Source organism: Carassius gibelio, chromosome A3 (genome assembly GCF_023724105.1).
Source record: "Carassius gibelio isolate Cgi1373 ecotype wild population from Czech Republic chromosome A3, carGib1.2-hapl.c, whole genome shotgun sequence".
Taxonomy (NCBI): Eukaryota; Metazoa; Chordata; class Actinopteri; order Cypriniformes; family Cyprinidae; genus Carassius; species Carassius gibelio.
Genome location: NC_068373.1, coordinates 31,217,881 through 31,243,042, shown reverse-complemented (window position 1 = coordinate 31,243,042; position 25,162 = coordinate 31,217,881). Strand labels below are relative to the sequence as shown.

At 39.3% G+C, this 25,162-nt stretch overlaps 1 protein-coding gene across 1 annotated transcript in view; it reads left to right on the top strand.

Annotated features, from left to right (window-relative positions):
• Positions 1-25,162, top strand: part of LOC127943297 (uncharacterized) — a 137,995-nt gene that overhangs the window by 94,055 nt on the left and 18,778 nt on the right. The window contains exons 5-6 of the mRNA XM_052539642.1: positions 6,548-7,003; positions 12,968-13,423. Of these exons, the coding sequence (XP_052395602.1) occupies positions 6,548-7,003; positions 12,968-13,423 (912 nt within the window). The remainder of the gene's footprint in view (positions 1-6,547; positions 7,004-12,967; positions 13,424-25,162) is intronic.

The following is a 25,162-nucleotide window of genomic DNA, read 5'->3' as shown; positions in this document are numbered from 1 at the left end:
ACATTCTTTCTTGTAACCCTTCCCTCTCAGACACACAGCTGACTGAAAGGCTCATTATGCAGGGCTTTGTCTTCTCCGGTGTAAATAACAATGATATTCATGGTAGTTGACGCCTACTCACATATGACTTTTACCAACAAAAAGTGTCTTAGAAAATTTTATTCAATATATTGTTTCCTGTGAGTGAGTAAATAAGATGATTTTCACATAATTTAGAAAGAAAAATTCTAGAAATCTAAAAATTCTACAAGCTCCAGTTCTCAAAAGTCCCGGGAACCAATGTTCTGTATGTGTTTTATGGCCTTATTCAAGTGATTTAACATTTTTAGTTTTTCACTAACCATGCATATTTTTTTTTTCTCAAAAATACAATCATGTACATACCTGCTGCTCATATATTATTATAGCCCAGTTTGTGCTGATTATAGTGAGATTAGACTTTTGCCATTTAGATGTGTATAAGAAACTGAAAAAAGCACAAATGTCAGGGCATGACAGAACTTCTCCAGGCCCCACAAATACCCTTTACTCCAGAGGGTTAAAGAACTGAAGACCAGTGGCTTTACTGTGCACGGATTACAAAATTCTAGTGAAATGTCTTGCAAATAGATTATTTTTTTTTTAGAGTATTCATTTCAAACATATTGTGTGCCAAAAAGAACAATAATGGACAATCTTTTTCTTGAGCGTGATGTAATGAATTTAGCAAATGCTGGCAATGAGGATGTGGGTTTTCTGTTCGTAGTTGTAATAAAATAAAGGTTTGTTAAGCCTCCCTCTCTATCTCTCTCTCCCCCTGTTGCATGCTGGGAACGAGTGAACGGAGTTTGGCGTGGGTGAGAGTTGTTGTGGTTGATTGTAACTTTTCTCTTCTTTTTTTCTCTTTCTTGAATTGTGTTTGGTAAAGCAGTATTTTTTTTTTTCCTCGGCTGACGCCGGTCAGCAAGTGGGGAAAATGGGGACAAATGTGGGTGATTTTTCACAACTGACTATTAGACATGGCTGTAACTGTATGCCTGATGCATCTGTGTCGGTAGAAGATTGTTTAGTGGCCGTGAGTGCTGCTGTTGGCGGTGTAAATACCAGATCCGCGTCTCGTATGAACAAGGCCATAGTTATTTTTTTGAGTCAAAGTCAAATGGCAAATGATTTAATTGAGAACGGATTAACGATCAATGAAATGTTTGTGCCTGTTTTGCCTCTGTCGAGTCCATCAAAGAAGATTGTCTTGTCAAATGTACCTCATTTGTTAAAAATGAGAAATTGGAAGAAATACTCGTGAGATATGGTAAATTAGTGAGTCCCATTAAGATGATTACGCTCGGATGCAAAAATCCCGAACTCAAACATGTAATGTCTTTTCGGCGCCAGGTTTTCATGATTCTCAGTTCTCACAGTGATCCTTTGAACCTGTCTGTCAAATTAACTATCGAGGGGAAGGATTATACTATTTTTATTAGCTCGGAGTCCATGAAATGTTTTATTTGCGGGGATTTTGGTCACGTCCGGCAGACTTGCCCGAATCGTCATGTAAATAATGGCGCTAATGGAGATTTGACTGTTAATGTGGAAAATGACAGGGCGAGACAGGGTACTTCTGATGTAACTGTGGACGCTGTGTCGTTACAACCTCCACAGGCCAGAGCAGAATCCATGCCGATTAGTTTGCCTGAACTACGCGAGGGAAGATCCCTGTTGGGTGATTCCAGCAACAGCGAAGTGCAGATAGCTGAGACAGCGGCCGATCAAAATGACGTAATCACGTATCCAGAGTTGAGTTCGGAGCAGGTGAATGCGAAAGAGGCGCGTGAGGCCGAATCACCGGGGAATGAGGAACAAATATCTGAGGTAGACCTATGTAATGCTAAAATAAGTACTGATGAATCGATCGATCAGAGTCAAGGAGCGAGTGTTTCACAAGAGGTAATGGATTTAAGTCTACACACGGAGGATTTCGATAATGATGACGAGGAAATATATGATGAGAATGACGTGATGGACTCGGAAAATACTTCTGAAGGTAAGACTAAGTTGTATTCATTACAGCAGATTAATGCTTTCCTTGACAATACAAAAGGGCTTCGTAAGATCAGTATTGAGTCATACTTTCCAGATTTAAAACTGTTTCTCAGTTCTTGTACCATAGCTATGCGAAAGACAAACTTTGATGAGCTTGATAGACCAAAACGGTACCGCCTTAAAAAGATTCTTTGTAATGTAAGAAGTATATTGATTTTGCAAGGTAAAAAGTGAGATGGTTTGGATGCATTTTTATGTTTGCTTTCTTCTTCTTTTCATGACATCCTTGAGATTTGGTTCTTTAAATATTAATGGGTGTTGTGATGCTGTTAAAAGGTTTAGTCTTTTTGAATATATTATGATTAAGAGGGCAAGTATAGTTTTTCTTCAAGAAACTCATACAGATTCAAATAATCAAGTACAGTGGTTGAGTGAATGGAAGGGGCAGGCTATACTAAGTCATGGTTCTAGTGTTAGTGCAGGGGTTGCTGTTCTCTTTGGATCAGAATATAAGCAACAACCTGTTAGTGTTTTTGAATTGGTTCCTGGTCGAATGTTGCGTGTTGATGTAACGATTCATGGACTACATTTTTCGTTATTTAATGTGTACGCCCCAAATATTGGTTCAGAGCGAACTCTCTTCTTTAGAATACTAAAGACTGCTCTTAGTGATGTATCGCATGATAAAATTGTTGTTCTGGCTGGGGATTTTAATTGTACTATAAACCACACTTTAGATAGGAACCATGAGGAACCACATAGCCAGTCGTCAGATGAACTTAAAAATGTGATAAATTATCATTGTCTTGTGGATGTGTGGAGAGAAGCTTTCCCTCTGACTAAACAATATACCTGGATGAAAGTAAACTCTAATATGATATCTGGAGCCCGACTTGATAGGATTTATGTGCAGAAAAGCGTTAGGTGTAAATTTTATAATAGCTGTATTTTTCCCACTGCTCTATCTGATCATCATTATACGTCTGTTGAAGTTTCTGTCGCACAGAGCACTTTTACGCACTCTTTTTGGAAATTTAATATTAGACTGTTACAAGATCACAATTTTGTGCACTCTTTCACCCTTTTCTGGGAAACCTGGAGAGAGACAAAAATGCTATACAAGTCCCTAAGTCAGTGGTGGGATATTGGCAAAATACAAATTAAACTTTTTTGTCAGAGTTACACCGCTTATAACAAAGGTATTTTGGAAAGTACATTGAAAAAGCTTGAACAAGATATTCTTTACACTGAGGATAAAATGGATGAGGTGGACACTGCCGAACAACTTGAAAGGAATAAATTTTTCTTACGGAATCTTTTGGAAGAAAGGGCCCAAGAGACACTTATCCGTGCCAGGTTTACCTCCTTTAATAACATGGATGCGCCGACATCTACATTTTTTAGTCTGGAGAAAAAAACTGTGAATAAGAAGACTTTGTCATTTGAAACTTCCAGGAGGAGGAGAAGTGACTGACGATCGTGGAATAATGTCCTATGCTTTATCTTTTTATGAGAATCTATATAAGGCGGAACCCTGTGAAGATGAAATGGCTGACATGCTTCTTCAAGATTTACCTCAACTTGCGGAAGAAGAGAAATCTAGACTTGATCAGCCTTTGACTTTTGATGAGATGACAGTAGCTGTTCATAAACTTTCTTCAGGAAAAGTACCAGGATTGGATGGACTAAATGCAGAATTTTATAAACAGTTTTGGCCGGTGATTGGAAGGGACTTGTTTTCTGTCTTCTTGGAGTGTCTGGAAAGAGGAACATTGACTGTGAGCCTTCGGAGGGCTGTGATAACTTTATTACCTAAGAAGGGGGATCTTGGAGACATCAAAAATTGGCGTCCTGTGTCATTGCTCGGAGCTGATTACAAGATCTTTTCCAAAGCTTTAACTAATAGACTTAAACGTTGCATATCTTCAGTGATTCATGAAGATCAATCTTACTGTATCCCAGATCGGTCCATTTTTAACAATCTTTTTCTGGTTCGAGACCTGATTTCCTTTGCCAAGGTGTATAAACTTGATGTAGGTTTTGTTTCTTTGGACCAGGAGAAAGCCTTCGATCGAATTGATCATGGCTTTCTTTTTAAATGTTTTGATGCTTTTGGTTTTGGTCCATCATTTATTTTTCTATGTTAAGCTGTTGTACACGGATGTATATAGTTTATTGAAAATAAATGGCACTCTATCGAGACCATTTTTAGTTGGCAGGGGTATACGACAAGGCTGCGGTCTCTCAGGTATTTTATACACGATTGCTATTGAACCACTCATGGCAGTTCTGAGACATCAGTTAAGTGGGATTTCCACAGTGTGCTCTTCTGGCACAGATTTTGCAACAGTTAAATTAAGCGCATATGCTGATGATGTTACTTTAGTAATAAGATCAAATGAAGATGTTAAGAAAATGATATCATCACTGAATATCTATCAGAGGGCCTCTTCTTCAAGAATAAATTGGCATAAGAGTGGAACTTTTTTGCTGGGCAAATGGGAAAACGGAGGTCCGCCAGTACTTCCTCAGCACTGTTCTTGGAGCCTAGAAGGGTTTAAAATGCTTGGGGTTTTCTTGGGGAAAGAGCGTTATATGGAGAAGAATTGGGAAGGTCTAATTGATAAAGTGTCTGGCCGTTTACACAAGTGGAGGTGGATTCTCCCTCAACTATCTTATAGGGGTAGAGTGCTTATTATTAATAATTTGGCAGCATCTATGCTGTGGCATAGGTTAAATGTACTCGATCCACCAAAAATCCTATTACAACATCTGCAGAAGATTTTAGTAAATTTTTTTGGGGACGGCCATCATTGGCTTCCCCCTGCAATTCTTTACTTGCCAGTTAATGAAGGAGGTCAGGGGATGATCGATTTGGCAGGCAAAGTGAAAGCTATGAGGCTGAAAGTTGCTCAGACTTTACTTTATGTTAGGGAGCTTTCCACACCGTGGGTGTCATTTGGCTTGGCTTTGCTTAGAACTTTTGGTGGTTTTTCCCTTGACAAACAATTGTTTTTGATGTTCCAGTCTAGTTGGAGTTTTAAACCTGTTGTGAAATTCTATGCTTCCGTTTTAAATTCCTGGACTGTTCTTAAGGGATTTAGACGAGAGAATCACCATTTTGGCCTGAATGAACCACTGTTTTATAACCCCTATCTTAATGGCAATGTTTGCACGTCTAACATCATTGTTAAAACATTTATGGAAAAGGGTTTGACAAAAGTTGCACATCTGATCGATATTGATTCCAGAAAATGGAGACCAACAATGGAAATTTGTGAACAAGTGGGATTCAGGTCTGTGAGGATGGTAGAACATTTCATATGCAGTCTGAAAGCTGTTTTTCCTTCTCAATTCCAACATTTTGTCAATTGTCTTCTGTCAGGTGAATTGATGCAATGTTCCTTCCCTAAGTTATTTGTGTCCCCAAAGGGTTGCACAGATGGTGACCAAGAGGGGAAGTTGTTGAAGTTCAAGGGGCTACAAGAGATTGATTTTCAAGCTGCTGGAAAAACAGAGTTTTATCAGATGTGTGTAAAGGCTGATCATTTTGAAGATATTAATCGTAGATGTGATACAAAGTGGAAGGAACATCTAATGGTTTCTGATGATCTTTCTCCTTCTTAGAGGTTACTGTATAAAGGTCCACTCCCAAAACGCTCTGGGGATTTGCAGTGGAGAATATTGCACTGTGTGTTACCTACAAATAGCTTTGTCTCTAAGTTCAATATGTCTGTTTCATCACCTTGTCTTTTTTGTACTAAACCAGAGACTGTGTTTCATGTTTTTGCTGAATGTTCCAGGCTAGTACCACTATTTAAAGTATTGGAAAGAATACTCAGGAATTTAGGTTTCTGTTTTAATAAGATATTTTTTATTTATGGCTGCAAGTATTCAAAAACACACAAAGAACAGTGTATTTTGGCAAATTTTATAGTTGGACAAGCTAAATTAGCCATTTGGAAGACATGTAGAATGGCAATTGAGGGGAAAAACGTAAATGCACTGCTGATTTTTACTGCTTTGGTTGAATCAAGGATCAGGGTGGAACATAAATATTATCAAAGTACAAAGAATGTACTTGCATTTGAGTTTAAATGGTGTGTAAATGGTGCTATATTGTCAATATGTGAAGATGAGACTATAGTGTTTAACTGGTAATATTTGTTTGTTTACTTATTTTTGTATGTATTTAATATTTATTTATTTATCATATACATTTATATATTTTATATGGTTTTTGGTTTTGTCTCTGCATATATGCATGTTGTGTCAGTATGTCTGAATGAGTAGAACATATTTTATCATAGTAGTTTAGGAAATGTTTAAATAAAGAGTTGTAAAAGTCAAAGTCTCTCTCTCTCTCTCTCTCTCTCTCTCTCTCTTTCTCTCTTAAATAAAAACTTGATGAATTCCACTTTTCTGGGTATTGTTGAATTATTTATGTGTCTGATGTGAAGTAGTGTATTATGTGATGCAAGTTGTCTCAAATTAATGAAGTGTTTGTTTCTTGATTGTGTATAATCAGGTTCTGGGACATTGATGATGAAGAAAGAAGGATGTCTGCAGTCAGATTCCTGCTGAAGCTCTGTGTTGCTGCAGGAGAAACTGATGAAGAAACAAGATTCTTGACTCTGCTCTCATCTGTGTGCAGCTACAAAACCTTCCCTTTTGATGAAGAGGATTATAATTATTATGATTATGATCATGCTGATGTTCAGAGTGATTTCCTGCTGGATCTGTGCTCACATGTGAAGAACTATGAGACTCAAACAGGCAGGAGTTTTCTCCCAGCATTACAGTCAGTTTTCCAGTTACGTGATGATGTCTGGAGGATAGATCTCTCAGAGAGAAAGTGCTCTGTCCTCCTGGAAGTGCTGAAGCTCCAGACAGAGAAGAAAACAGTAAAGCTGAAAAGATTGTCAGAGAAAGAGAGTGATGTGAAGAGTTTCCTTCAGTGTCTGCCACACATCTCAGAGCTGAGGTGAGAACATCTCTGGCATCTTACAGTTATTGTGAAATATGATTTCTGTATATGCTGGGACATGTTTTCTGGTCTTAATGAGTGTCTTTAGGGGCTCTGTTTGTTTAAGTGTTAGCTACAGAGTGATGTATTCTGATCATTCACTACATCAGTTTCTGTGCAGAGTGAGATATAGCTGGCCATGAGAGTGAATACTCATCATCTCTCTCTCTCTCTCTCTCTCTCTCTCTCTCTCTCTCTCTCTCTCTCTCTCTCTCTCTTTCTCTCACACTTCCGGTGTGACTGTTGCGCGAGGGTGTGGGTGCGTGGAGCAGAGCGGTTTGCGTGAGAAAATTGTGGAAGGAGCCGTTTGTTGGGAGTGAAAGTGTCTCCTTGGTTGAGTGAGATTTCTTTATTTCTTTATTTATTTTCTTCTTTTCACTTATTGATAGGTATTAGGGTTAGGTTTTTTTTTTTTTTTTTTTCTCCCCCTGACTTCGGTCAGAGAGGGAGGATTGTGGGGCCAGATATGGCGGATCTCTCACAGTTAACCATCAAACATGGTTGCAAGTGTATGCCTGAGGCCGCGGTGTCAGTGGAGGATTGTCTGATAGCTGTGAGTGCAGCGATCGGTGGCGCAAATATCAAATCTGCCTCCCGTATGAACAAAGCAATTGTGTTTTTTCTCAGTGAAAGCCACATGGTGAACGATTTGGTTGAAACGGGGTTGATAATCAAAGACATCTTTGTGCCTGTTTTGCCTTTGTCAAGCCCAGCCAAGAAGGTCATTTTATCAAACGTACCACCGTTTGTAAAAAATGAAAAACTAGAGCAAATACTCCAGAGGTATGGAAAGATAGTAAGTCCAATTAAAATGATTCCTCTTGGATGTAAAAGTCCGGAGATTAGACACGTCATGTCGTTTCGACGTCAGGCTTTAATGATTCTGAATTCTCAGAGTGATCCATTAAATCTGTCAGCGAAGTTGAGTATTGAGGGAAAGGATTACACTGTATTTATAAGTTCAGAGTCAATGAAGTGCTTTTTTTGCGGTGATTTTGGACATGTCAGACAAACTTGCCCGAAGCGAGATAAACCGGTTCCGGCTTTGGAGAACATTGAGAGGGCGGCCGGCGCGGATGATGCTGCGACCGCTGGGGCGTCAGAACCGCAGCCGGACGGAGCGATCTCTGCGCCCGGTGATCTGCCCGAGGGGACTGGGGTGCTGGAGGCCTCTGGAGACGGCCCGAAGGAGGCTGTTGAGGAGGAAGCCGGTCCGAGTCATGCTCCCGCCGAAACGCAGCCGGAGACGAGCTCGGGACAGGTGGGTTTGCAGCCCATGCCCGAAACTGATATGGTTTGCGATGGAGGACAGGCGCAGCCTGATAAAATGGAGAGTGATACTACTACTGAGGAATTGTTTAAACAGGGTAAAGATGACTTTTCATCTCAGGCCTCGTTGGATTTAGTGGATGACTCTGAAAATGAGCATGATGATACGGATTTAATGAGTAATTATGGGGAGGATTCGGAGCTCATCTCTGGAGGTAAGATCAAACTTTATTCACTTCAACAGATTAATCACTTTTTGGATACTACAAAAGGACTACGTAAACCGAGAATTGATTCATTTTTCCCTGATGTAAAATTGTTTTTATTGTCCGGCTCCTTGGCCTTGAAGAAGGCTTCTTTGGATGAGCTTGATAAACCAAAACGGTACCGTCTCAAGAAACTGCTTAGCAACGTTAGAAGTTCTTTGAAATTGCAAAGTAAAAAATGAATATAGTTTGGTTGTCAAATAATCCCTGTGGAGTCTTTTTATTGTGTGGTTATCTTTTACTCTATTTCATGGCACCTTTGAAATTTAGCTCAGTAAATATAAATGGGTGTCGTGAGGCTTTGAAGAGGACTAGTCTTTTTGATTATATTTTTATGAAAAAGAGTAGTGTTGTTTTTCTACAGGAAACTCACACGGATGTTAAAAATCAAATCCAGTGGCAGAGTGGGTGGAATGGACAGGTTGTTTTGAGTCATGGTTCAAGTAACAGTGCAGGAGTGGCTATTCTTCTTGGAGCTGACTTTAAGGAACAAAATGTGAGCGTTTTTGATGTTCTACCAGGTAGAATGCAGAGAGTAGATGTTGCATTACATGGGCTCGATTTTTCACTTTTTAATGTATATGCCCCCAATATTGGGACGGAACGTATACTTTTTTTTGAAAAACTTCATACAGCATTAAACAGTGTCCCACAGGGTAGGATTATTGTTTTGGCTGGAGATTTTAACTGCACTTTAGATCACACAGTGGACAGAAATCATGAAGAACCTCATAGGCCGTCAGCAGAAGTTTTTAGAAAATTGGTAATTTATCATGATCTCATGGATGTTTGGAGGGAAGCTTTTCCTGATGTAAAACAATATACGTGGACAAAAGTAAATTCAAATAGGGTTTCTGCAGCCAGACTTGACAGAATTTATGTTCAAAGAAGTTTTTGTGAAAAGTTTATTGATAGTTCTATTATTCCTACTCCTTTCTCAGACCATCATTATGTGTCTGTCAGTATCACTTCTGCACAGAGCACATTTAAATGCCCCTACTGGCGCTTTAGCAATAGGTTTTTGCAGGATGAAAATTTTGTGCACTCTTTTTCACTTTTCTGGGAGAGGTGGAGAGAGAGTAAGTCTCAGTATAAATCCCTAAGTCAGTGGTGGGATATTAGTAAAGTTCAAGTTAAGATGTTTTGCCAGAAATATACTGCACATAATAAGAATACTCTTGGAAGCAAAATGAGACAATTTGAACAGGACATTTTGCAGCTGAACATTGAACAATATGATGGAAGTGCTGTTGAGGTGTTGGAAACTAGGAAAATTCTTCTCCATAATCTCCTGGAAGAGAAAGCTAAAGAGACTCTGGTTCGGGCAAGGTTTACATCCTTTAATTGCATGGATGCCCCAACATCTTTTTTTTTCAATTTGGAGAAGAAAGTTGTTGATAAAAAAGCTTTAAGTCGTCTGAAACTGCCTGAAGGAGGTGAAACGACTGATGAACATGAGATAATTGCTCAAGCACTGCTTTTTTATGAAAACCTTTACAAAGCAGAGCCATGTGATGGAGAAATAGCAGAAACACTTATCCAGGATTTACCTCATCTGAATGAGAGTGATAAGGCCAAGCTTGATCAGACTTTGCACTTAAGTGAATTGACTGCTGCTATTACAGACATGTCTGCTGGAAAGGCTCCAGGATTGGATGGCTTAACGGCAGAATTTTATAAACGGTTTTGGTCAGTGATTGGAGAAGACTTGTTCTCAGTTTTTTTAGAGTGCTTTGAAAGAGGCACCTTACCGCTGAGTTTACGAAGAGCACTTATCACCTTGCTACCCAAGAAGGGTGATCTGGCGGATATAAGAAACTGGCGTCCAGTGTCTTTGCTTGGAGTGGATTATAAGATTCTGTCAAAAGCATTAACTAATAGATTAAAACTCCATATATCGACAATAATTCACGCAGACCAGTCATTTTGTATTCCAAAACGCACAATATTTGATAATTTGTTTCTGCTTCGTGATTTGATCTCATGTGCCAGAGACAATAATGTTAATGTGGGTTTTTTATCTTTAGATCAGGAGAAAGCTTTTGATCGTGTGGATCATGAGTTTCTTTTTAAATGTTTTGAAGCTTTCGGTTTTGGTTCTGTTTTTAGTTCTTATGTTAAATTATTGTACACTGATATTTATAGTTTCTTAAAAATAAGTGGTTCACTTACAAGACCTTTTTCAATTGGCAGAGGCATACGGCAGGGTTGCAGTATGTCAGGTATTTTATATGCCATAGCCATTGAACCGTTGCTAACTGTACTGAGGCGTCAACTTTGTGGAGTTTCAACGGCGGGCCGTTTTGAATCAGAGATGGTACCCGTTAAACTCAGTGCTTATGCTGACGATGTCACTGTCATAATAAGATCCAATGAAGATGTGTGCAAGCTGGAAGTGGCTCTTGACATGTATCAAAAAGCCTCCTCAGCTCGAGTTAACTGGGGAAAAAGTGCATCGTTGTTAATAGGCCAATGGGAGGAAGAAGGTAGGCCTGTTCCTAAACTTCCTCAGCACTGCCCCTGGAGTTCAGAGGGGTTTAAAGTGCTGGGGGTCTTTCTTGGAACAGAGCAATACATGCAGAAAAACTGGGAAGGCGTTTATGAAAAGGTGGCTGGTCGTTTACAGAAATGGAGATGGATTCTCCCACAATTGTCATACAGAGGAAGGGTTCTTGTTGTTAACAATCTAGCAGCATCTATGCTGTGGCATCGCTTGACTGTTATCGACCCCCCAAAAGAACTACTACAAAAGCTACAGAAGGACTTTGTGGATTTTTTTTGGGATGGTTTTCACTGGCTTCCTTCAGGAATCCTATATTTGCCAGTAAATGAAGGAGGTCAAGGGCTGATTGAATTATCAGCTAAAATCAGAGCCATGAGACTAAAATCTGCACAAAAGCTGCTTTTTTCTAGAGATTTTATTCCTTGGGTGTCTTTTGGACTAACTTTACTAAGATCCCTTTGTAGTAGTGATCTTGATAAGCAACTGTTTTTGATGTCACCGTTTATTGAAAATGTCACATTTGGTGCAAATTTTTATGCATCGGTTTTGAAATCTTGGGAAATGTTTAAGCTGCATAGGTCTGAAAATGATCATTATGGTTTGAATGAACCACTGTTTTTTAATCCTTTTTTAGGAAATGTTTGCGTGGCTAATAGTATAGTTAAGTTATGCATGAAGAAAGGTTTTACCAAAGTGGGGCACTTGATTAATGTAGAATCAAAAGAGTGGAGGTCAGCAGAAGATATTGCCAGTCAGGTTGATTTGAGGTCTGTGAGGGTGGTAGAGCGGCTGATTTCAGGGATGAAAGCTGCTCTTCCGTTCCCTCTTTTGCAGTTTGTAGAGCTTTCTCTAGAGGGTGGGCCTACACATCTTGATTTTCCTGATTTAGGTGTGTGCCCTGGAGTTTGTCCTGAAACCAGCCAGGTTGGAAAGCTGCTAAATTTTGAGAGATTAAAAGGGTTACTTTTTCATTCTGTGGGGAAAAAAGACATGTATCAGGCCTGTGTAAAAACTGCGTATTTTAAGGATCTTCATGACAGAATTGATACAAAATGGAGAGAAAAGCTCACAGTTGCAGATGATATTTCTCCTTCTTGGAGACTCTTTTATAAAAGTCCCCTTCCAAAGCGTTCAGGGGATTTGCAATGGAGAATAGTACACTGTGTGATAGCCACTAATGCTTTTGTGTCCAAACTCAACTTGAATGTTCTGCCCTTGTGTCATGCCTGTAATAGTCATGAAACGGTTTTTCATGTTTTTATTGAATGTCCAAGGTTAGTGCCACTTTTGGCATTGCTGGAAAGAATTATTGATGGGCTGGGTTTTGAGTTTAACAAAGTACTTTTTATTTTTGGCTGTAGGTATTCTAAAGTGAACAAGGATCGCTGTACTGTTGCTAATTTTATTCTTGGGCAAGCAAAATTGGCTATGTGGAAGACTTGCAGACTTGCTCTGGAAGGAAGAATTGTTAAAGTTTTGACTCTGTTTACAGCACTTGTTGAATCAAGAATAAGGGCAGAATATATATTTTTTAAAACTACCGGGAATATGGGCGAATTTATGAACAAATGGTGTGTAAATAGCGGTTTGTTTGTGGTTTGTGAAGAAAACTGTTTATCATTTGTTTGGTGAATACTTTTGAACATATATTGTATTAATGTTGAGTGTGTAATGTAATTTTTGATTGAGTAAAGAATTTTAAACGTCTCTCAAATAAACACTTGATGTATTCCTCTTTTCTGAGAATAGAATATCGAAGTGGAGATTGGGTTTTCTTGGTTTCTTGTTCAATTATTTATGTGTGTCTGATGTGAAGTAGTATATTATATGATGTAAGTTGCCTCAAATTAATGAAGTGTTTGTTTCTTGATTGTGTATAATCAGGTTCTGGGACATTTATGATGAAGAAAGAAGGATGTCTGCAGTCAGATTCCTGCTGAAGCTCTGTGTTGCTGCAGGAGAAACTGATGAAGAATCAAGATTCTTGACTCTGCTCTCATCTGTGTGCAGCTACAAAACCTTCCCTTTTGATGAAGAGGATTATAATTATTATGATTATGATCATGCTGATGTTCAGAGTGATTTCCTGCTGGATCTGTGCTCACATGTGAAGAACTATGAGACTCAAACAGGCAGGAGTTTTCTTCCAGCATTACAGTCAGTTTTCCAGTTACGTGATGATGTCTGGATCATAGATCTCTCAAAGAGAAAGAGCTCGGTCCTCCTGGAAGTGTTGAAGCTCCAGACAGAGAAGAAACCAGTCGAGCTGAGTGGATGTCCAGATGAAGAGAGTGATGTGAAGAGCTTCCTTCAGTGTCTGCCACACATCTCAAAGCTGAGGTGAGAACATTTCTGTTATCTTACAGTTATTGTGAAATATGATATCTGTATAGGCTGGGACATGTTTTCTGGTCTTAATGAGTGTCTTTAGGGGCTCTGTTTGTTTCAGTGTTAGATACAGAGTGATGTATTCTGATCATTCACTACATTTGATCTCTGTTTTGTGTCACCGGCCAAATCTAAGAACAGGTTCTGTGCAGAGTGAGATAAAGCTGGACGTGAGAGTGAATACTCATCATATCTCTCTCTCTGTCTCTCTCTCTCTCTCTCTCTCTCTCTCTCTCTCTCTCTCTCTCTCTCTCTCTCTCTCTCTCTGGTTTCCGTTTACGGTTTCCGTTCTGAGAGTGTGAGACGGAGCTGAGCGCAACGCGTTTTGCGGAGAGCATTGTTTGTTTCCCCCTTTTGCTTTTTCTTTACTTTACCTACCTAATTATTTTTGTATTTTCCCTTGTTAATAATTTCTGGATAAGGAAGAGTGTTTTTGTCGCGTACGCGCGGCTCAACGCCGCCAGTATGGCGAGCACTAATGTACTAACACCTGCTACTCTCTCACTCCGTAATGGGTGCAGGTGTGTACCGGACCCCGCGGTGTCTGTAGAAGACATGCTGCTAGTCTTTGGTGAAAAGATTGGTTTTGAGAAAATCGTTTCGGCCTCAAGGATGAATAAAGCCGTAGTCGTATTTTTAAAATCAGAGGCACTGGTCAATGTTTTGACTGTGAGTGGCGTTTGGGTGAAAGAAACTTATGTTCCGGTAACCCCGCTTTCCGCACCAGCAACTAAAGTCACTATCTCGAATATCCCACCGTTTATATGCAATGATGCCATTCTAAAAGAATTACAGAGGTTCGGCAAGATCGCAAGTCCTGTTAAAGCGGTTCCTCTGCGATGTAATAATGCCGCGCTAAAGCACGTCCTTTCCTTTAGGCGGCAGGTCTTTATGTTTCTAAACTCCCCTGAGCGGACTTTAGATGTCTCTTTCCGCGTCCCTTATGAAGCGAGTTCGTTTATGGTTTATGCCAGTACCGATAGTATGCGTTGTTATGAATGCGGTGACGAGGGCCACAAACGCCTCGCATGCCCGCATAATAAGGAGGAACCACGCGCATCTACATCCCGCGACGATACGAGTAATGCAGACGCACAGAGGCCAGAGCAGCAGGCTGAAAGAGCTACAGATGAGGGAAATGAGCAGCAGGAGGTGAGTGAAACTACTGGTATTCCTGGCAGTGTTGGGGAAGCTGAATGTAGTTGGCCTACTGTGATACATAAGGATGTGAGTGAGTGTGAAGATAATGAACAGAATGATGCTCAAAGTGATGTTGAAGATGACTCATTTCTTGACTTTTTGGAGCACGTTTGGATAGGTTTTATACATCACAAAACATGAGAAATAGAGTATCCAATGCAGCTATTTTTCCTGCGTCTTTTTCTGATCACAAATTTGTCACTGTTGATCGTGTATTGGTGAATAGATCCCATACGAGTTACTACTGGCATTTTAACAATAAACTGTTGGAGGATAAATGTTTTTGTGAAAATTTTAAATCTTTTTGGGAAACTTGGAAAAGTGAGAAGTGCCTTTATGAAAGTATTAATCAATGGTGGGAAATCGGTAAAGTGCACATAAAGACTTATTGCCAACAGTACAAAGGCTTTTCCTCCCTGGTTTTAAAAAATACAGTAGAACTGCTGGAAAAGGAAATTCTTGACATTGAAAAAAGTATGTTTGTAAATGATGCAGAACAATTGCATGAACTTTGGACTGAAAAAAAGAATCAGCTCAGCTCCATCTTAAATGAAAAAGTTAAAGGGGCGCTTGTAAGGAGCCGTTTTCTGAACATAAAGGACATGGATGGCCCAACCTCCTTCTTTTTCAACTTGGAGCGTAAAGCAGGACAGGAGAAACAAATGTACTGCTTAAAAGACAATGATGGACAAGAAACTTCAGATCCTGTGACAATCCGCAGACTTGCTGTTGACTTTTATTCTGATCTTTTTGCTGCTGAAGCCACAGATGAACAATCTAAGGATGAACTGCTACAGGACCTCCCTGTTCTAACTTCAGAACAAAAACAACTCTTGGAAACTGATTTAACATTTGAGGAAAATCACTGCTGCGGTAAAGGGTCTTTCTTCAGGGAAGGTACCAGGGCTTGGATGGCTTATCTGCCAAATTTTATAAAAAGTTTTGGTCTTTAATAGGACCTGACTACTTTGAGGTACTCAAGAAATGTATTGGTGAAAAGTTTCTTCCTTTATGTTGTCAGCAGGCTGTTTTAACACTGTTACCCAAAAAAGGGGATCTAACCCTCTTAAAAAATTGGAGGCCCATCGCAATTTTATGTTTTGAATACAAAGTTCTGTCAAAATGTTTGGCGAACAGACTAAACAATGTAATGCACGCAATCATTCACAAAGACCAGTCTTACTGTGTAAAAGAGAGATGTATTTTAGATAATCTACATTTAGTACGGGACATTTTTGATTTTGCTTTTAATAACCACATTAACCTTGGTTTTTTTTATCATTAGATCAAGAAAAGGCTTTTGATCGTGTTGATCATGTTTTTCTCTTTGAAACCTTTAAGGCTTTTGGTTTTGGAGACAAGTTTATTTCTATGATTAGACTGCTGTACAATGACGCTACATGCATGATAAAAATTGCTGGTGGCCTCAGTGTCCCTGTCAAAGTTAACAGAGGTATTAGACAGGGTTGCCCCCTGTCTGGTCAACTTTACAGCATAGTCATAGAGCCTCTGCTGTGCAAGTTTAGAAGGAAGCTAACAGGTTTAAGGGTTAATGAACTAGCGGTTCAAAAACCTATTAAGCTTTCAGCATATGCTGATGATGTCACCGTTTTAATCAGAAATCAAAATGATGTCCTTCTCCTAGAAGAGGCTTTGCTGTGTTATGGCAAAGCCTCCTCAGCCAAGGTAAATTGGGGGAAAAGCAGTGCTCTATGGTGTGGTCAGCTTGGTCAAGGTCCTTTACTTCCAGGTGGTTTGCAGTGGGGTAAAACAGGTTTTAAATACCTAGGGGTGTTTTTAGGCACAGGAGACTATAAGAGACAAAACTTGGTGGGGCTAGTGGAGAAAGTGTGTGCCAGGTTGTCTCACTGGAAATGGTTGCTACCCCAGCTGTCCTACAGGGGGAATAATCTGGTAGCCTCATCTCTCTGGCACAAAATGATGATCGTAGAACCTCCTGAAGATCTGGTGAGGGAAATTCAACAGAAGCTGGTAGACTTTTTCTGGTCGGGACAGCGCTGGCTGAAGGCACCTGTACTCTACCTGCCTATTCGGGAAGGAGGACAAGGACTTGTTGATATTAATTCCAGAATTAAAGCCTTCAGACTTCAGACTGTTCAGAGACTTTTATACGGGGAGGATGTGTCCTGGGCTGAAGTAGCCTGTGCCCTTCTGAGGAGAGCTGGTAACATGGGATTAGACCGTCAACTGTTTCTCATGGACACCAACAAGTTGAATCTGACTGGAATAACACCTTTCTACAGGACATGCTTAAGAGCGTGGTCGCCCTTCAAGATTTCAAGAGATTTTAATAGCACACAGAGACCTTGGCTAAGGGAAGAACCACTGCTTTTTAACTCTACTATGGACCTAGATATCCTTAGGTCAGAATCCCTCATCAAAGCCTTGTGGTCTGCTAAGATCACTAAAGTTGGACATTTGATCACTGAGAGAGGATGGATATCTGCGGAAACCTTAGCACTAAAACTGGGCATGAGGTCAGTTAGAGTGGCAGGGAAACTGTTAACTCAAATCCGTGAGTCTTTACCATTGGATTTTAGACTCTCTGTCTCTAGACGGAGGGCAAATTGCTCTCTTTTAGAACCCCTGAACTTCCTACGTTTTGGTAACAAAGGAAAGAAGGCTCTTTATGTGTTGTGTGTCAAGGTGACACATTTTCACACTCTTGAAAACGTGAAGGAGTCTAAGTGGCAAGAGTTTTTTGGATTGGGCGTCTCCCCTAAAGGCTGCTGGAGGACCCTGTACAAACCCCCTATTGAGAAAAGGTCTGGAGACCTTCAATGGAGGATAGTGCATGGTATAATAGAGTGTTCTTTTATGGACTGCAAGAAACAATTTTTCACTTGTTTCTCAATTGTTCGAGACTTCAAACGCTGTTTTATCTATTAGAAGATTACTGTCAGTCTTTGGGGGAAGTTTTTACGCCTATATGTTTTATCTATTGTCCCAAGTACAGAAGGAGCAGTAAGCCAGTTCACGTTTTTTGTTTGGCCAGGCAAAAATGGCAATTTGGGTGTCGCACAAAAGGAAATTACTTAGCACAGGATCAACTGATGTTATCTCGGTTTTTAGGGGATTACTGAGATCTTGTATCAATATCGAGTATGCCTATTACAAGCTTGTTGATGATTTGGAAACTTTCAGTCTCAAATGGTGCATAAATCAGTGTGTTTTTGAAATTGAACCTGATGGTTGTTTACAAACTAATGTTTAAAGTGATGGGTGTTTTTTTTTTTTAAACCTTTTCTTAAGAGGTGTGCATATTTTTTAAATCCTTTTTTTTTTCTAATCTTACCCTCCTCTTTTTTTAACTGCTGTGTTCTGATTAGTATTTGATGTTTTGTCTAATACTGTAAATAAAGAGATTATAAAAGTCTAAAAAAAAGTATATTTCTCTCTCTCTCTCTCTCTCTCTCTCTCTCTCTCTCTCTCACTCTATCGCGCACACTTCCAGTGGAGGCTGGGAGCATTTAGGGTGGTGGTGAGTGGTTTTATGGAGAGTCGCTAAACTTTTCTATTGTTTTTCTTACTAGATTCAAATCTAATAATAAATCGAGTATTAGTTTGAGTTTAGTTTGAGGTTAGTTGACGCGTTGTGGAATCAGTATGCATGTGGCAAGTGCAGAGATGGCATCGCACCTGGGTGTGCGAACGCCATCGCTGTCACTTCGTCACGGAATTAGATGCATCACTCAAGTTGGTATAACAGTGGAGGATGTGTTGCTGGATGTAGCGGAGCGAGTGGGACATGAGAACATTATTTTTGCGTCTCGAATGAACAAGGCCGTGGTGGTCTTTTTGAAGGAGGAAATACTAGTCAATCGTTTGGTTGAGAGCGGCATAGTGGTAAGTGGAGCGTTTGTCATTGTTCAGCCTTTAATATCTCCAACTGTGAAGGTAGTAATTTTAAATGTGCCGCCATTTATTCCTGATGAAGATATACAGCGTGAGCTTTTGAGGTATGGGAAATTTGCAAGTGGAATTAAGATGATACCGCTTGGATGTAAAAATGAGTCTTTGAAGCACGTGTTGTCTTTCAGACGGCAGGTGTTTATGTTTTTGAATGCCCCAACATTAAACATGTCTTTTCGTTGCGTGTATGTTGGAAAATTGTACATATTGTATGCGAACGCTGGGGAATTGCGCTGTTATGATTGCGGGGCTGTAGGACACGTAAGATTGACATGCCCGCAAAGAGAAGAAGTGACGAATGAGACAGATACGAATGGTAGTGCAGAGCAAACCGTGGAAGAAAAAGTGGAAAATGAAGATCAAAATGTGCATAATAACAAGGATTTAGGTAGTGTTGGTGCTGAGAGTCTAGTAATGCTGAAGTGTCTACTGAAGTGGTAGAGAAAGTTAATGGTGAGATAGAGCTGATTGAGGATATGGTGATGACGGAAACTGAGAAGAATACAGAGCAAGTGGAGAAGGTAGAACATGTTGTCAGTTGCTAGAGATAAATCAAGTAATAGAAGCATTGTGAATTCAAAGGGTAAGAATTCAGAAGAGAGGATTGAAAATGAAGGAGAGGAAGAAAGTGATGATGATTTGTCAGATATATCAGTTGTGTCAAATTTATCTCAGATGGCAGTTGACCAGTTTTACGCTTTGGAGGAAATAAATGCTTTTCTGGATGAGACTTTCGGGAAGGTAGCAGAAGTGAAGGATTACTTTACTGACACTAAGAAATTTGAAAGTTCTGCTTTATACTGGATGAAACGAGTTGGAGAGGACAAACTAAGTAGGAGGAAGAGGTTTCGATTGAGAAAGTTTGTCACGAAAATAAGAAGGGGGAAAGCCCCGAAAAAAAGGAAATTTAAATGATGTATTATTCACTGAGTGCTTAAATTTCTTCTTTTTTCTCTGTCTTTCTTTTCCCTCCATTGGAACCTTATTATGGAGTCTATAAGAGTAGGATCCTTAAACAATCAATGGAGGAAGAGATAGGGTCAAAAGAGCACTGATTTCTGAATTTATTAAATTAAATGATGTCAAAGTAACTTTCTTACAAGAAACACATTCCGATAGTAATAATGAATTGGAGTGGTATAGATGGTGGGAAGGAGAGTGTAAATTAAGTCATGGAACAAATTTAAGTATGGGTGTTGCAGTTGTAAGGGTAAATTTAGCTCAAAGAGAATTATTTAAGATTTTAAAGGGAATTTGAACAGGATCACTGTTTCACGGCTGATCACTGAGACGCCCTGCGATTCACTGAACGAGCTGTTTAACATCAAATCTGCGCTGGATATTAATATCCGAAGTATAGTGAAAACACTATCAATTAGCACAGTAACAAGATCGGCAGTTTAAGACATTAACTTGTAAGCACAAAACACAAGATACTTCTCTTTTCAATATGAATAAGGCTTGACATATAAACTAATCTAACACACAAACGCACGCACTCACACATTCACACAAGTTGCAGGAAGATCGAAAGTTAGGGAAAGATGAGTTTAAGAGAATTGAAATATGGAATCCCAAGTTTACAGCAATACGTTAAATTGCATAGACATGAACAACCATCAATCACGTAATTAGCCCTTGCATTGAGTTCCTCAATGTGACTAAAATTATATTAGATACACCAGTAAAGGTCACAGTCTGGAGGTTACTTGCGTCTCCTGTGAAATTTGTCGCTGATTGGCTGGAAGTTCAGTAGTCGTCGAAGTGACGTCTTGGGAAGCCCCTAGTTGGACGTTGGCTGAAGATGGAGTTGTGTGGCTGGTTGAAGTTGAACGGGCACCCGAGGTCAGGCGTCGGAGACTCGACGTTACAAAACTTAACTCAGAACACGAAACTCTCAAACGGAAAAGAAAAGAAGTAAAGTTTGACGAGACTATAGTTGGTGTTTCTTCTCATCGTGGCTAAGTAGCAGCAGGCGTGCAGGCTGAAGCACGCTGGAACCGCGCTCAAAAAACAGTGATGACAAACAGCATGGCTAAAAGCTAAAGCTAGGTAGCAAAGCTAAAAGCAGACATGACTAATAGCAGAAGCATAGCTAGAGACTAAAAGCTGGAATGACTAGTAGCAGAATAAAGCTAACAACTAAAAGCCAAATTTGATGGTGTCCTAAGTATTTAAACTGGCCTGACAATCAGATATTGTCTTGGCTCGGGGGTATCATAAATCATATGTTTATCTTACCAAGCATGTTGTCCGAATTTTCCCACTCTTGCAGGGTCTAATTTTGGACATGATTCCTATAACCAGGTTATGATATATTTGACAAATAAATGATTGTCTGAACTAATTCAAGCAAGCAGATTCGATTATATCGATACTAGAAATGACTATGAATCCTATAGTTATCAAAAGACATACACAATAATTGATTATACATGATAGTCGAATGTGTGGGTTACACATAAATGAATATGGAGTGAAGCGATGGACTGATTCATTTATAAGTCTTTTTGAGTTCATTCTGATCCATATATATGTACAAAAGACAGTTTCTTTGTAATTCTCTGACATAGGGATGTTCTGTGGAGACCAGAGGTTACAAGTCCACCCCCCCCCCTTAGGAATTTCAGTCTGGTTCTGCTAGGTGGGGGGAAGTGTTTAAGAAAGTGTTTTAACTCTCATGGGTTTACATGTGATGTCCGACGTTGCATCTCACTTACGAACAACAACTTTGACAGTCTCTTCTGCGAATAAAAATTGTCAATAATTGTTCTAGTGGTGTTAACGTTGAAAGCTGTTCTGTGAAAGCGTTGGTTGGTTGGTTATCTTTCTTGGGACTTGTGGCACAGAATGTTTTATGACTTTCTGAGGAATTCGGCTCCATGTTTCAAACACAGCACTGGTCGACTCTTTAATTTGTCTGTGTTCGAGTCATTTCTGTTACACAGTTCTCTTCTCAAAACATTTGGATTTAAAAATTGACAACAATAGAGGTAGAAAAACGTAGAGTGTTATTAGTTATAGCAGAAATTAAAAGTGTTAAATTCCTTTTTGTTAATGTGTATGCTCCGAATATAGGATGGCATCGTGAAATGACATATAAAAAATTAAATGATGCAATAAAACAATATGATGATGGCAATATATGTGTTAAAATAGGGGGTGATTGGAATTGTACAACTATTGTGAATTGTGGCGTGGTGTTAGCACAGTGGATAAGACGCATGCCTGTGGTGTGGGAGACCCGGGTTCGAATACACTGTGAAACGCCAGTGTGTCCCTGAGCAAGACACTTAACCCGTAGTTGCTCCAGAGGCGTGCGACCTCTGACATATTTAGCAATTGTAAGTCGATTTGGATAAAAGCGTCAGCTAAATGAATAAATGTAAATAAATGTACAACACATTTCTTATTAGATAGGAATGGGGATGAGCCTCACTCAAAATCTAGTAAGTTATTACTTGATATAACAAATAATTTAAAGTTGGTGGATGTGTGGAGAAGTAGAAATGAGTTAGTGAAGCTATATCTGGATAAAGATATTAGATTCTGTTATGACAGGAGCAAGACTGGATAGGTTATATATAAGCAAGTCAGAAATAGAGTAACTAATAATAATATTTTACCAAATGGTTTTTCAGACCATCATATGGTTACTTTAGATTATAATGTTAAAATGTCAAGACCAACATTTTATTGGCATTTTAATGTAAAACTATTACAGGATACAGATTTTTATGAGAAATTCTGTAGTTTTTGGGAAATTTGGAGACGGAGGAAAAATAATTTTGAAAATCTGACTCAATGATGGGAGGTGGGAAAAGCGCAGATTAAAGTTTTTTTGTCAACAATTTTCTTATAATGCTACTGCTACAATGAAGAGAAATGTGAAAATGTTGGAGTTTGAGATTAATGAAATGGAAAAAAGAATGATTGATGTTGTTAATGATGGTTCAGTGAATATTTTAAAAAAGAAAAAAATTGAATTGAAGTCATTGTTGGAACAAAGAGTGAAAGGTGCACTAGTTCGAGCTAGAATATCATCAATTAAAGAAATGGATGCTCCAACTGCTTATTTTTTTTTGGACTTGAACGGAAGAAAGCACATAAGAAATGTATGCTTCATCTTAAAAGAACAAATGGAACTATTGCTTCAGATCCAACAGAAATGAGAACAATGGGCATTGAATTTTAAAAAGAACTGTTTGGAAATATGGGCTGTGATGTTGAATCTATGGACCAGTTCTTAAGAGATCTTCCTAAATTAAGGCCTGAGGAAAAAAATTCATTGGACGTAAAGATTTCTTTTGATGAATTTTCGAAGGCGGTCAAGCAGCTCTCTACAGGAAAGTCACCATGAATTGATGGTTTGTAGAGCTGGGATAAATGATTATTTTTTAAACGATTAATCTAGTGATTATTTTTTCGGTGCATCAATTAATCTAATGATTAATTTTTTTCAGACCGATTCGATTTCGATTATCTCCCCATTAATTGACTACTAACAATTTTTAAATGTTGATTTATATATCTGAATGAAAAAAACATGAATTCCTTAACATTGCAATATATGTTTATTTCTCTTAAAATTACAAAATAAAAGACTGACTAAGAATGCATTACTTTGCACTTGTGTAGAGATAGCATTCAATAAAACCTTGAAGCCTTGAAAACACATAGCTTATTGAAACAAGCTTTCTGAACACATAGGGCCTAGCTTACTGAAAAAAGTTCTTCTTTCAGATGAAAATAACAACAACTTGATGTCTAGCATTCAGTAAAACGTTCACCCAAAATACTTGTTTAGAACAATTGAAAGAATACAGTAACCAATGTAAACTTGAGGGCTTTAAGTTAATACAGAGAGTGCTTTTCCAAAAAAATAAATAAATAAAAATTAACAGTGGGAGCCAGCCAGCAGCCTGTCATGGAGAAAAAAAAAATCTCAGAATGCTCCACGTGAAACTTAAGCGTTCCGCCCTTTTTCTATCGTGTTTAATGATTTTTGTTAATATGCACGAGGGAGAGAGAGAGAGAGCAAGACAGCACTCGTGTAGTTTGAAGACTGTGAGTGCGCGAGTGCGCGAGAAACTTAGGCGTTCCGCCCTTTTTCTATCGTGTCTAATGATTTTTGTTAATATGCACGAGGGACGGAGAGAGAGAGCGCTCGTGTAGTTTGAAGACTGTGAGTGCGCGAGCGCTTTGGTGTTTTCGCCCTTTTTCTATAGTGTTTAATGATTTTGATTAGTATGCACAAGGGAGAGAGAGAGCAAGAAGCGCTCGTGTTGTTTGAAGACTGTGAGTGTGCGCACGCAACCAGGGCTCTCTCTCGTACGCGCCCCGTCAGGCGCAGCAGTCATTCACCCACCGATCAAATAAGGCTTTGACAGCCGCCAAAAAAAAAAGATCAATGCAGAAAAACCCCTGGATTGGTTATATAACATTGGACAGAATGTTGATCCGGCCATCGCGTATATTCAGCCCACATAAGGTAAACGTTTTGCAAATGTTTTTTAGAGAAATAAAAACAGGTCGACGAATCGATGCGCATATTTTGCGTCGACGTATTTTTTGCGTCGACATCATCGATGACCTTGCCGCGCTTTCCCAGCCCTAATGGTTTGCCAGCAGAATTTTATAAAGCTTTTTGGGGTGTCTTGATGTGGGTTTTTTTATCTATTGACCAAGAGAAAGCTTTTGACCGGGTAGGTCATGAATACCTTTTTACTGTTTTAAAAACCTTTGGATTTGGGGAGAATATTATTTCTTGGATAAAAATACTGTATGAAGATGCTTCAGTTATGCTTAAGATAGGAGGTGGCCTGAGTTGTCCAATCTCTGTTAAAAGAGGAATTAGGCAGGGATGTCCTCTATCAGGACAACTTTATAGTTTAGCCATAGAACCCTTACTGTGTAAGCTAAGAAACGAGGTGCAAGGTTTAATGATACCAGGAGATAATTCAGGGCTAAGGTATTCTGTGTCTGCTTATGCGGATGATGTAAATATTTTTATTTCTGGTCAAAATGATATTCCAGGGTTTATGCGGGGTTGTAAAAAGTAGTAAAAGGTAGTAAATTAAATTATGCCAAATTAAGGCCAGTAAAACGTAGTAAAAAGTAGTAAACGTCATCTAACGAGGTAGTAAATTTTCGTAGCCCCATCTAACTAGGTCTATATCATGGGTGTCCAAACTACGGTCCAGTTTTTATTGGCCCGCAGCCAGGGTCCGAAATTAACACCCGCCAAGTGCCAAGTGCAGTTAGATTTTCCGTTTGGCCAGTAAATCTCAGAAAGGCTATCCGCCACACTGGTGGGTGAATGTTCATCACACCAAAATAGTAATAAAAAAATATTACAATTGCCTTTTGTAATGTTATGATGCCTGGATATTAGTTCAAATCTCCTGCGAACCGAGAGCGAGCGAGCAAAAGCGCGTATGCAAACCGTGTAGCGAGCACACGGCAGAGAGGGAGAGACCTTGCGTGTGTCTCTCTCTCTCTCTCTCTCTCTCTCTCATGCAGTGGTGAAGCGTTCTTATAAACGACACCTAAACGCTG